Below are 14,304 nucleotides of genomic sequence, written 5' to 3' on the forward strand. Positions count from 1 at the left end.
GATGAGAGAGAAGCATCGATAGTTGCCTCTCCTATGTGCTCAGACCTGGGGCTGAACCCACCCGGGGTCAGAACCCGGGTGTGTGTCCTGACCAGGAATCGAACTGGCAAACTTTCACTTTGTAGGATGACGCCCAACTAACTGAGCCACACTGGTCAGGGCTAGATTGTTTTTAGAGATATGAAAATAGCTTAGTTCTGGTCATCAAACCTCAATAGAAACTTACTATAAATGTGTCTGGTCTCTTCAAGTCTTCAGTATAGGAACAACTCGAGCATAAATAGACCCACATGAATGCCCCTATTTCAGGCCAAATCCCGCAGGTTTTCACCTTTGATTTATTTGTACTTATTTGTGATATCTTGGGACGCTGCTGGGCAAGACTCTGTGCCTAGCCCTGGGAAGGCTAGGGTAGATGGAGGAAAAGTCAAGATCTCAACCTGAGTCACAGCGCCTCAGTGTGGAATAGACCCAGGGCAGGTAGGGGAAGCTCAGAGACAGAACAGTATAACGCCAGCTAACATTTACTGAGCATTTCCTGTATGCTAGACATGCACAGTGCTTTACATATAAATGATCAAGATAAGCTAAACTAACTCCCCCTCTTTCACCAAGACTGAAGAGTCTGAAAAATGATAATAGGGATATAGGATTAACATCATAGTTCCCAGCTGGACCCAGGAGATCTTGGCTTCTATTTGTCCCTCTTCAGGTGAGTGAACTACAGCACAAAAGAGAGGCAGGCAAGATGCAATGGTAGTTCAGAGGAAGGTAAACTTACTTGGAAGTGGGGAAAGGAACATTTGGAACTGGGAGGAAGGAAATATGTTAACACCAACAAAAAAGAAGGGAGGGTGCAGGGTATATTTAAAATTTAAGATTCTACAGGTTGAAATGGAGGGTGTGTATAAACTAATCTTTTAATTTACACATTTGTTTCCCATTTGCCGTGCAAGTTCTTCCAATTATGCCCCACGGGGGAGGTCTTCTTAGGTTTAATTGCACACCGACTCACAGCTCGGCTGCAGCCCGCACGTGGATGCTCCCTGTGGTGCAGCACAGGCAGCACAGAGGGCCATCAGGGCTCCTAGCAGTCCCTGTGGCCGTCCCCTCTGCAGTGCCACGTAGATTCAAGGGAGCTGGGCCTTGTTCCCTACAGGAACCAGGGTCTCTTGTAACAACTTCACACGGACAGATAGCTTCCAGTGTTTCTTTGAGAGACACACCCGTTACCAGAGCCACAGCATTCAGCAAAGTCCAAAGCTGTGACTCCCTGCCAGGGACTGGTGCTTCTCTGTCACTACAGAGTAGTTTCCGGAACTGGGGTGTTCTCTCCCAGGTGCAGTGCTGCCTAGCGGCATGGTTGACGCACTATTCTTGTCAAGTTGTCTGCAGAAGAGAACTAGAAAGTTAACCAAGGTTCAGATTCTCATCCAGAAAGGGAAGAGGTTTTGTTAACCCTTTGCCCATCTTCCCCAACACCCACTCCAAAATCTGTTTTCCTCAAAAGTAACTCCTGTTAATAACTTTTCCAAGAATCAACATTAAATTGTATACATAGCTTAGTTTATCTCCAGTTTTTCACTATTACAAACAAGCAAAGGACATCCTTATATATATGAGAATGTTTCTTAGCAGTACAATTATTTGGTTAAATGATAGGTTAAAGTGCTGGTAATATTAAATTGATGTTAATCTTAAATGCACGCCAACAATGTATGAGTATCAATTTCCCTTCACTTTTTGTGTATTAGAAATCTTTAAGTGTTGTCTCTACAATGAATGAGAAGTGGTCTTGTGTTAACTTGCATTTCCCTGATTACTAAGTTCACACATCATCACATGTTTATGGACCACCATTTGTATTTTCCTTCTGTGAATTACTTGATCATACTCTTTGCTCATTTTTTTATTGACTTTTATATTGATCTGTGGGTGTTAAAGAGAAAAATCACAGGCTCCAAAGGGCATCACTTGTGCTAAAAGCCCCATGACCTAATTGCAGTGTCAACCTTCACCAGAAATGTCATCTCAACCAACGTCTGGAATGTTCTGGTCAACACCAATGAGATCATGTCACATGGGCCCTCTTCATTCCCCTCCCCCACAGAAAAGAAGAGGCAATCTATGTGATAAAAACACCTGCCAGAATGGCTATCATCAATAAATCAACAAACAAGTGCTGGCGACAATGTGGAGAAAAGGGAACCCTAGTGCACTGTTCGTGGGAATGCAGACTGCTGCAGCCACTATGGGAAGCAGTATGAAGATACCTCAAAAAATTAAAAATGGATCTGCCTTTTGACCCAGCGATCCCACTTCTGGGAATATATCCGAAGAAACTCAAAACACTATCGAAAAAAATAAGCACCCCCATGTTCACTGCAGTGTTATTTACAATCACCAATCATGAAAGCACAAATGTCCATCCTTAGATGAGTGGATAAAACAACTATGGAACATTTATACAATGGACTACTACTTCACTGAAAAAAGGAAGAAATTTTACCCTCTGTGACAGTATAAATGGACCTGGAGAACATTATGCTAAGTGAAATAAGCCAGTCAGAGAAAGAGAAATACCATTTGATTTCACTCGTATGTGGAATCTAATGAGCAAACTGAACTAAGAAGGAAAATGGGGACAGACTCCTAGATGGAGAGCAGATGAGAGCTAGTGGCGGGGAGGTGAGGGGGTGGAGGGATAGAGCAAAAAGGAAAAAGGACTCAAGGACATGGACAGCAGTGCTGTGATTGCTGGGGGAAGGGGGGAATAAGGGGGATAAATTGTAATGGAAAAAATAGAAAAACATATTTAAAGAATAAAATTCAACCAAAAATATAAAATCTTTTGAGATAAAATTCAATAGTATTACAACCACTTTTAAAATATGCAGCTCAGTGTTCCTGGTAGATTCACAAGATTGTGCAATCACCTCCACCAATTCCAGAACATTTCGCCACCCCACACAGAAATCTCCTTTGCCCCATCCCCTGGCATCAACTTTTTATTCTCATGGAATTGCTCATTCTGAACATTTCATATAAATGGAGCCATATAATGTGGCTTTTGTGTCATCTGGCTTCTTAAATTTGTTTTCCAGGTTCATTCATGTTGTAGCTGAATCTACTTATTTCCACGGTATGACTATCCTACATTTTATTTATTCATCAGTTGACAGATACTTGGGTTGTATCTTTTTTGCTTATTATCCAGAAGCCTGCCATAAACATTCATGTGCAAGTTTCTGTGTAAAAATGTTTTCATTTTCTTGGGTGCACACCTACAAGTGGAACTGCTGGGTCATCAGGGTAACTAAGCTTAGCTTTTTGAGGAATTGCCAAACTGTTTTTCCAAGTAGCTGTACCCATTTCACATTCCCACCAGCAACATATGAGGGTTCCAAGTGCTACACATCCTCACCAATTTATCGTTTTAAAATTATGGCCATCCTCATGGGTGTGAAGTAGCATCTTGTGATTCTGGTTTGCCTTTTTTTAATGATTCATCATGTTGAGCATGTCCTCCTGTGTTTATTGGCCACTTGCATTTCTTTGGAAAAATGTCTATTCAATCCTTTGCCCATTTTAAAATTGGGTTGTCCTTTTATTATTGAGTTGTAAGTAGTTTCTCTGCATAATCACGGGAGCCTACTTAGATTAAAGCCAACACAGAAATAAGAGCTGACAGAGGGTAAGACTGGAGCCATGACGACAGATTTTGAACTCTTGTATTCACTAACTGATGTGCAGATTCAGGAATGAGACTCTTTCCCCAGTAGTTTTTCTGATCCATCCTGAGGCCCGACCCTACACTGCAGGCACTCGGGTAAGAGAGAGAAGAAAGCTGAACGATGCCAGCACAATTAGAAGTGTTATCCCCAACCCCCAGAGGGCCTCTGGCAGAAACTTCAGACCAGTGACCTTTGCACAGCCGCCATGCTTCTAAACATCACAACTTAAAAAATAAAGTGACCAAGCGAAAAGTAACCAATCCACCACTGCAGATAGAGAAAGGTGTCTTAAAGTTCTAGAGTGGCTAGTTATAACTCTAGAGAACACAGATTCCCTACATTACGCAAAGGCATGGTTGCATTTTTAGGGCCTTTATAATTTATGTTAATGTTACGTGGTTTCCAAAATACTTTCCTATCTACTGTTGTCCCTAGGTTGCCAAGAGGGTTCAGCCAACATGGCCTTAAACATTAAGTACATTAAGTGTTTGAATTATAGTAGGTGAGGCCAAAAGTGGAGGGCTCACCATGTGGATTTGAACAGGAGAGGCTGAGAAACATAGACAAATTAGGGGTAGTGGGTGAAGCTGGTGCACAGGTGTTTCCTATGTGTTTTTGGAACATGCAGGAAAGATTAAGTTTTTCTATGTGAAAACCAATGACACTATAGTATCAAGGCAGAACAATACAAGATATGATCTTTGCCATCAAAGAGTTTCTGTATACTACAATGGATGCCAGTAACAGACATGTGATCACGACAGTATGGAGATACATTAATTGTAATGAAACAGTTCCAGGTGCATCAAAGTGAAAAGGGAAAGCAAGAACCATCTCACGAGGCAGGAACAGGATCAGTAAACTACATTTACTGAGTATTTACTGGGTGGGTACTGGCACCTCAGATACAAGAGAATCAGGATGAAGAAAGTTAAGAAGTTAAGAAATTAAATATACACATTAATCTTACCACTAACTCTAACTACCAGGGAAGTAGAAAACGGAAGTTATAATTTATAATGCATTTTTGATGCCTGTCAAAAGGAGCTATACATACAATGTAATCAAAAATTTTTAATTGTGCTTAACATCATAGAATTACCCTAAAATGGGTTGATAAAAATGCCTACACAGCATCCATGTTTATTTTAGACATATATTTTACATTACATACTGCTTAAAAAGCACAGCAGCTACTTTGACCTCGTTGCTGAGAAACCTGTGCCAACAACTACATACACAGTTCTTCTAGGAGGCGCTTACAGTCCATCCCTCCTCTGAAGTCCACCTTATTTTCAGTTTAGCTTCCTGTCGCGTTCTCTTCAGAACTGTTTATATCTCTTTTGTCTGGTCATCTTCTTCGAGTTTCCTGATTTCATTTTTTAAACAATTTATAGTTTCACGGCTTGCTTTTAATCTCTCCTTAAGCTCTGCAATTTCAAAGCTTGTTTTTTTCTTCGCAGCTTCTAATTTTTCTCTGGTTTTCACTTCAAGCTCTGCAACTAAAAAAAATATACTTTTATTGGATTGTTTCGTTTTTTTATTAAATGCCTAAGATATGTCATAGAGTAATAAATAAGGCATTTCCTGAGGTCAATATTTCCAAGAAGAAATGTGGACAATTTAAGATATATAACATGAAACATAGGAGTGTGGGTAAGAAAATCTGAGCTCCCAAGAGAGGATCTCAGATGTTTTCTCTAACTAATAATGAAATTATGGCCACTAATATTTTAATTCATCATTAGGATTTTATAACAGAGTATCTTTGTTTTTCTCCATATACATGTTAATTTGGAAATAACAAGCCATACAGTCCAAAAGACATTCAGCTAGTGAGAACACAAAATAGATGGTGTTCTTAAGCTTATGTACAGGTAAAACTTACCTAATCAAAATCACACTGGTAAAACAAACCTGTATCCTTTTTTCAAAAAAAGAGAGCAATAACTGTCTATGTTTAAATTCCAGCTCTATCATTTATTAGCTGTGCCACTCTGAATAAGTTATTAATTACCTCTGTGCTCATTTCCTCATTTTTAAAAATGGAGATTATAATAGCAAACACCTCAGTATTATTTGTTGAGGAGATTTTAAATGAATTCATTTATATAAAGTGTCCAGAATACTATCTGGTACATAAAAAGCCGTATTAATTACTATTATGACAGAGGAACATTAAATGACATTTAAAACATTCTAGCTGGCTATATAACCAATTGCTAAAGAAAATGTCACTACTGCAAAATAAAATTCATCTATTTAAATATTCCACTTAGTGGTAGCACTGTTTTACAAAGAGAAAAGCCTAGTTTCACCCAACATCTCCACCTTATGGACATTTCAGGTAATTGCTGATGAACATTAAAAGCAAAGTTGTACTTATGCTTTAAGTATTGCGTAAAATGACCCCTAATTGGAAGCAGCAAGGTTTGGTGAAGGAGAAAAATAAAACCCCTTTGAAATCAGAAAGGTTTGAGTTCGAACACACCCTCAGCTCTTATTAGCCGAACAATGACATCTCTAAGTCTCCCTCAATCTTGTCTTTCTATGTGATATGGTTAAAACTTTGTATTTCTCAGAGGATTTATGAAGATTAAGCAATACAGTTGGCCTTGTATTCATGAGTTCTGTGCCTGTAGATCAAAAGTATTGGGGGGAAAATGTAATGTTATTGCTAACATGTACTATGCAGTTAAGCCTAGATCACCACATCTGCACTGAACACAAACAGGCTTTCTCTTGTTCCCTAAAGAATACAGTTTACCAATTTACACCGCACTTAATTATTTATAATAGAATTATAAATAATCTAGAGATGATTTAAAGTGTACAGGAGAATATGCAGAGATTATATACTACACCATTTTATATAAGGAACATGTGCATCAGAGGATTATTGTATCCTCAGGGTGTACTGGAACCAATCCCCAAGGAATACCAAGGGAAGATGGTATGTATATGTAAAGCAACTAGCACATTAAAAACATGTGATAATGTTTTCTTATTTTGCTCATTGCTGGTTACTTTCTTTTTGTGATATATTTTGTAACATGTAAATATTCATGTTGCTCTTCTGGTCAAGATGGAGGCATAAGTAAACATGGCTCGCCTCCTCACACAACCACATCAAAATTACAACTAAACTATAAAACAACCATCACTCAGAACCATCACTCAACTTGATTTCTTGAGAAATCGAGTTGAATGGAAGTCTGACAAGTACAGAATTAAAGAAGAAACGACATCCATCCAGACTGGTAAGAGGGACAAAGATGCAGAGCAGACTGGCCCCACACCCACGTGTGGTGGATAAAAATCAGGAGGGATATCTCGGGAGTGAGGGGTCCTAGCTCCACCCCAGGCCCCCCAGACCAGGGTTCCAGTGCCAGCAAAGTTAACTCCCTATAACTTCTGGCTTAAACACCAGAAAGGACTGAGTCACTGGAAGAAAATGCTGGATTCTCAAGTAGTTCCTCTTAAAGGGACACACACAAACTTAGACTCACTCCCTCTGAGCTCTAGCACCAGGGCAGCTTAAAAGGCACCAGTGGCATATAGGGAGAAACTGCAGTGGCTGGCAACAGAGTGAGAGCTGGGGGACAGCTTTATATCAGGCAGAACTACAGGCAGAGGCCACAGTTTCTTTTCTGAGCCTTCACCCCAGAGAGCCACACAGCAGGCAGGTGGGTACCATATCTGAGACTCTGTCAACCTGGCTCACACTATTTACCCTGCCCTGGTGATTCCCTGAGGCTCCACCCCACCCAAGCTGTTTCCAGAGGCTTTTCTATATGGATGACTTGTCTAGGCTTATGCTGCAGATTTTTCTAAGTTTTCTCAAAGAAGCAGCATCTGGCCTCAGCATGCCTTGCTCCTCTTGCTATGTGGCCCCAGGCTCAGCATTAGCAGCAGTGGGGCCCCAGGCTTGGTTCAAAGCCTGGCCTTGATTGGGCACCTCCAAGCCCAGCACAAGTGGAAGCCATCTGCAGATCGCTTTATAGTATGCTAAGTAGCTCCAGAGAGACCACAGGCAGTAGCTGACCTTGGCCTGCATCACCCAGGAGACTCTAGAGCCTGTGCACAAAGTGGACAGCTAAAGATTATGTTGGGGCACCATCACCCAACCACCTCCACAAGCAACATGCTCAAGCAGCGGACTCAGAGGGCTCCAGAGCCCTGCTGAAATAAGTCCTGCTCTGTGGAGTGGGCCCCTGCGCAGCTGATGCTCACGAAGGGCATAGATTGGTTGTCAGTGGCTACAGCCACTCCTTGCAGCTGACTGGCCTGGATAAATCCCTCCCATCAGCAACCAAGGCTCAACTACAAGAGAAGGATGTACTCAGCCCACACAAAGGGCGCACCTCAAGTACCCAGCTTGGGTGATAAGTGAGGTTATGCCACTGAACCCTACAGGACACCTACTACATTAGGCCACACTACCAAGACAGGGAGTCATAGCAGCTCTACATAATACATAGAAACAAACACAGGGAGGCTGCCAGGATAAGCAGACAAAGAAACATGGCCCAAATATAAGAGAATAAAACTCCAGAAAAAGAACTGAACAAAATGGAGATAAGCAATCTATCAGATGCAGAGTTGAAAACACTGGTTATAAGGATGCATAAGGAACTTAAGTGAGGACCTCAACAGCATAAAAAAGACCCAGGCAGAAATGAAGGATACACTAATTGAAATAAAGAACAATTTACAGGAAATAAAATTAGAGTAGATGAAATCAATGATTTGAAACATAAGGAAGAAAAAAAAATAGAACAGCAAGAAAAAAGAAACTCCCAAATGAGGATAGACTAAAGAGCCCCTAGGACATCTCCAATGTACTAACATCCAAATGTTAGGGGTGCCAGAAGGAGAAGAGGAAGAGCAAGAAATTAAAAATGTCTTTGAAAAAATAGTGAAAGGAAACTTTCTTAATTTGGTGAAGGAAATAGACATATAAGTCCAGGAAGCACAGCTGAGACAAAGAAATATGGCTCAAATGAAACAACAGAGGAAAACTCCAGAAAGAGAGCTAAGCAATGATGAGACAGCCAACCTATCTGATGGAAAGTTTAAAGCCCTGGTAATCAAAATGCTCACAGAACTGACTGAGCTTGGTCAAAAAATGAAAGAACAAATGAAAGATACCCAAAGTGAAATAAAGCAAAATATTCAGGGAACCAACGGTGACAGGAAGGAAACCAGGACTCAAATCAATGATTTGGAACAAAAGGAAGAAATAAACATCCAACTGAAACAAAATGAAGAAACAAGAGTTCAAAAAATGGTGAGAGGAGTAGGAACCTCTGGGACAACTTTAAATGTTCCAATATCAGAATTACACGGGTACCAGAAGTACAAGAACAAGACCAACAAATTGAAAACTTATCTGAACAGTTAATGAAGGAGAACTTCCCCCATCGGGCAAAGGAAATAGAGTTCCAGAAAGTCCAGGAAGCCCAGAGAATCCCAAAGAAGCTGGACCTGAAGAGGAACACAACAAGGCACATCATCGTTAAGTTACCCAAGATTAAAGATAGAAAATCTTAAAAGCAGCAAGAGGAAAGGAGAGAGTTACCTACAAAGGAGTTCCCATAAGCCTATCCGCTGATTTCTCAAAAGAAACCTTGCAGGCAAGAAGGGGCTGGAAAGAAGTATTCAAAGTCATGAAAGACAAGGACCTATATCCCAGATTACTCTACCCAGCAAAGCTTTCATTTAGAATGGAAGGGCAGATAAAGTGCTTCTCAGATAAGGTCAAGTGAAAGGAGTTCATCATCACCAAGCCCTTATTTTATGAAATGTTAAAGGGACTTATCTAAGAAATTGAAGAAGATCAAAAACTATGAGCAGTAAAATGACAATAAACTGACAACTATCAACAACTTAACCTAATAAAAAAAACAAGGAAAACAAAAACTAAGCAAACAACTAGAACAGGAAGAGAATCAGAGAAATGAATATCACATGGAGGATTTTCAGTGGGGAGGGGGAGGAGGGGAAGAATGGGGGGGAGGTGCAGGGAATAAGAAGCATAATTGGTAGGCATAAAATAAATGGGGAGACATTAACAATGGTATAGGAAACAGAAGACAAAGAACTTATATGTACAACTCATGAACAGGAACTAAGGCAGGGGGAATGCTAGAGGACTGGGGGGTGCAGAGCGGAGGGGAAATAAAGGGAGAAGTTGGAAAAATAAAAGAAAAAGAAGTATATCAAAACTTAGAATTTTAAAATGACAATAAATTCACAACAATCAACAATTAAATCAAAAAACACACTAAGCCAACAAGGAAAACAGAAACAGAATCATAGATTGGGAGATCATTTGGAGGGTTATCAGCTGGAAGGGGGAAGGGAGAAAAGGTGCAGGGATTAAGTAGTACACATTGGTAGGTACAAATTAGAGAGAGGGGTGTTAAGAACACCATAGGAAATGGAGAAGCCAGAGAACTTATATGCATGACCCATGGACATGAACTAAGGGTGGGGGATTGCTGGAGCAAATGGGAGTACTAGGCAGAGTAGAGCAAAGGGGGGAAATTGGGACAACTGTAATAGCATAATCAATAAAATGTATTTTTAAAAGATTTAATAAATAAAAAAATGTTTTAAATTTTCAAATGATGCTTCAGCTCAGAGCAAATCAATCCAATGAATAATAATTATTTGTGTAGCGCCAATTTAACTTACTGGTTTGAAGCACAGATTGTAAGGCTTTACACAAAGATTGAACAGCCTGTTGGTTAAGAAGAGTATGGACTCTGGGTTTAAAATCTTGGTTCTACTTTGTGATACCTACAACATGGTGTTAATAGTGCATCTACCTCCTATGGTTATTATGGAATACAGGTAAGAAATGTTAAGTGCTTGTCTAGTACACAATAAGCTCTCATTAAGTGTTCATTTTAATTATTCCTTATGGAAGCAGTTATATTTTTAAAAGCTCGATCATTAGTGTGTAAGTAAATTTCCATGTGTTACTAGTATAAATATCTTTATAAACTTTTAATATGCTTCCTAATGAGCAAGCTCTAGCCTGACTACTACTTTATCTAAAAATATGATGAAGTTTTTAAAGCCTAAATTCTGAGAACTGCCTGGGATACAGTCCTGCCTCTACCAGGAATTATCTGCATTTGTGGGCAAGTAACTTAACCTCCCTAAAAATGCAAAGTGCACCACATCCTTGCTATGAACAACTCTTAAAAAGGTTCCTTTTGCTAATTGGATACACATATGGTCACCCATCATTTGGTTTGCATTGAACTTAGATTACTAGCATAAGCAAATATTTTCCCATTCTATTTACTAGTGATCTCTTCTTTCAGCTGTCCATGTCTTTTGTCCATTTATCAACTGAAGTTTAAAATTCCTTTTTATTTTATTTGCCCATTTTGGGGTTTGTAAGATACTAATCTTTTGCCATATTTCATTCAAATTTATTTTTCTTTGCCCATTTGAAATGCAGAAGTTAAATATATTTTATGAAATCAGATTTGTCTTTCTTTTAATGTAATTTCTTCTAACATCTCAAATATTAAAACTCTACCTTAGCCACGACAGTCATTTCTCTAATTTTTTAAATGACAGGTTGACTGACTTTAAAAAAGAAAAAAACTATTTAACTATCTTTAATTAAATTTGAAGTTGTTTTGGAAAATGCTATGAAGCAATGATCTAAATCAAGTTTTGCTCTTAAAAGCTTATCAACTATACCAGTACCACTTTTGGAATTATCTCTTTATTGATTTGATAGTGTTAAAAAATAAAATACAAAACATGCAATTTACTGCTAAGAAGTTCCTAAAGTTATATAGCTCCAAACATAAGTTTTAACACATAAAAATACATTTATAGAAAAGTATTTTTATAAAACACATTGTGTCTACCTATTACACATAGATGAATTGTTAGTTTTGTTGAAAACACAAAAATGTGGTCATTTGAATTTTAAAAGAGAAATTTTCTCTCAGTTGGGCACATTTTACGGTACGGGAGAAACAAGATCTATGGAGAGCAAATAACCAATAACATTAAAATACCACATTAGAGTGGCAAGATGGCAGTGGAGCAGGAGAGTTTATCTGGCACTGCCTCCCAGAACCAAGCTAAAAATAAAAATAAAGAGGGGAACACCCATCTGAAAGGAACAACTGAGGACTGCCTGAGGAAGCGATACTTAACCAAGGACAGACAGGAAACATCTCATGACTGGTAGACAGGGCAGGGACCCCAATGAGGCCAGCACCGCTTTCGTGGGTGGCAGCTAAGGGAGTTTCCCCTAGAGGCGAGTGAAGCACGGACATCAGACAGGGTTCCTGCACGAAGCCCCAGTATTGGAACCCGCCCACCTAGCATCCAGTGGTGAAAGGCCACAGGGCTTTTTGCGCACCAGAGAGACCCTGCTGGAGACAAGCCACCTTTTCTTTTTACTTTTTTTTGGTCTAAGGGGCCAACGCATAGGTTTCTAGCTCCTGGCCATTCACCTTTGGCTCAGGGGAAGGGAAGGCATCACGGTATCCAGTCATATCAGGGGAGTCTGGAGTGGGAGGCTTGGGGGACAGGCGTGGGGAGTGGCTGCTGGCTCCTGGTGCTGGGCTTTTATACCATAACACAGCAGCCATTCTTCTTGAGCAAAGCCAGCCCCTCCCAGAGAAAAAACAATGACCCCAGCTGTGGGAAAACTGCTCTCCCCAGTCTCCTAGCCCAACCTCTGGAATCCTACCTGTCACAGCCTTTGAAATCCTGCTTGCCCACCCAGCAACTTGCTTCCTTTCCCCCAACCTGCAACAACATAGGTGGACTCAGGAGTGTGAAGAGACTGGCCTTAGGGCTCAGCCTTTCCATATACTTCCCTGGGAACCAGACTGGCACCTCCAACAGGAGAGCCTAGGAATGCCATCAGCCCCAAACTCCGGGCTCTGAAGAGCCCATCTGCTACCCTAGTAGGAGCTTCAACCTGCTGAGTTCAGGGAAATAGTCCCAGACAGACTCAGACGTGTGAACAGCCCACCATCTTCCCGGACGACTGAACAGCACCTTCCACGGGAAATCCAGGGGTCACATCCTCCCAATTCCACTAGGAGCCCTCTCAGAAACAGAGGTCAGCAGCTAGACTAACGGCAGGACCACAGGCAGAGGTGGAGAAGTGGTACCTACAGTGCTTTCGGTCATGAGTTGACTCACCCTAGACCTTGTGATGATAAAAAGCCAGCAGTGAAGAGCTATGAGGACCAGCCTGAAGCAGCCAAACCTGAAGGAGACAGCCACAGACTATGGATAGCTTATAGTTTCGAACAGGCTGCCTAGAACTAGATGGGGACAGACAGTACCTGACATTGGCTTACACCAGCTTCAGAACACCAGAGCCATATCCAGAAGGAGAAGCCAGCAGGCAAGCACTCAACTCTGCCGAGATGAATTCCACCTCAATCGTTTTCAATATTTGTGTTATTTTTTCTTTTGCAAAGCTTTTTAACATTTTTCTTTTTCTTCAATTTTGTTCCTATTTTTCACTATTTTTTATTTCAAATCCAATATTTTACTCTTCCCTTTTCTTACTTTATTTTATCTTCTTCCTTTCCTTTATTTTAGTTTTAAATTTTTTCCCTTAGTCTTGATTCTATTCCTTACTCTTATTATTTCTCCTCCCTCTATCCTCTCAAAATCTTTTTATTTCCTTTAGTCACTTCATATTCTTTTTTTTCCTTATAATATTCTTATTCTATTACTACCTTTACTAATCTTTGTTCATTTGTTGTTGATATTGCTTGATGTTATCGGGGCTATTTGTTATCGGGGCTATTTTTGCTGGTATGAGATTTGTTTTCTGTGTTGTGTTGTTTTGTTCTGTCAGCACCTGTACATAAGCATACAAGACATGGTGGAGGTTGAGACTCTTAGCCAGCTGGAGGGGAGAACACACCAACAAAGAAGCCAACAATTAAAACCAAATGCAACAGGAAAGCCCACATAAACTGCATAAAGGGCATCCCTAAAACCTCCAACTCAGGAGATGAAGGAGAATGCACCATAGAGTCCCACAGGATGCCTACCACAGAGAGCCACCCCATGAAGGCAGGCAGTCAAAGCATATCTAATATGTAGAAACAAACAAAAATAGTCACCTAAAATAGGGAGACAAAGACACAACCCTCATTCAAAGAGAAAGGAGGAATTCCCAGAAAAAGAGCTAAATGAAACTGAAGCAAGCAACTTATCAGATATAGAGTTCAAAGTAATGGTTATAAGGATGCACAAGGAACTTAGTGAGAACTATGAGGAACTTTATGGGAGCTACAAAGAACTTGGTGGGAAGTATACCAGAATAAAAAGGGACATAGAAACTATGAGTACGAACCACTATGAGTGGAAATGAAGAATACAATATCTGAAATGAATACACTAGGAAGAGTTAAAGACAGGCTAGATGAAGCAGAGGATTGAATCAGCAAGTTGGAAGACAAAGTAGGAAAAAAAATCCAGTCAGAACAGTGAAATGAGAAAAAAACTCAAAAAGTATGAGGAAAGTGAAGGGAGCTTTGGGACAATATGAAATGTA

The 14,304-nt window shown here is 40.2% G+C and overlaps 1 protein-coding gene across 2 annotated transcripts in view; it reads right to left on the reverse strand.

Annotated features, from left to right (window-relative positions):
• Nucleotides 1-793: 793 nt before the first annotated feature.
• The window catches only part of YEATS4 (YEATS domain containing 4), a 32,471-nt gene continuing 18,960 nt past the window's right edge, over nt 794-14,304 (reverse strand). Inside the window, exon 7 of one of the 2 annotated variants that reach the window (XM_045829963.1) lies at nt 794-1,402. In XM_045829963.1, the coding sequence (XP_045685919.1) occupies nt 1,248-1,402 (155 nt within the window). In that variant the 3' untranslated portion in view covers nt 794-1,247. Of the gene's footprint in view, nt 1,403-4,597; nt 5,237-14,304 lie in introns of those variants that run through there. The other variant, XM_045829962.1, reaches the window with a different exon arrangement.

The sequence above is a fragment of the Phyllostomus hastatus genome, unplaced genomic scaffold (assembly GCF_019186645.2).
Source record: "Phyllostomus hastatus isolate PE091 unplaced genomic scaffold, TTU_PhHast_1.1 phas_scaffold_93, whole genome shotgun sequence".
Classification (NCBI taxonomy): domain Eukaryota; kingdom Metazoa; phylum Chordata; class Mammalia; order Chiroptera; family Phyllostomidae; genus Phyllostomus; species Phyllostomus hastatus.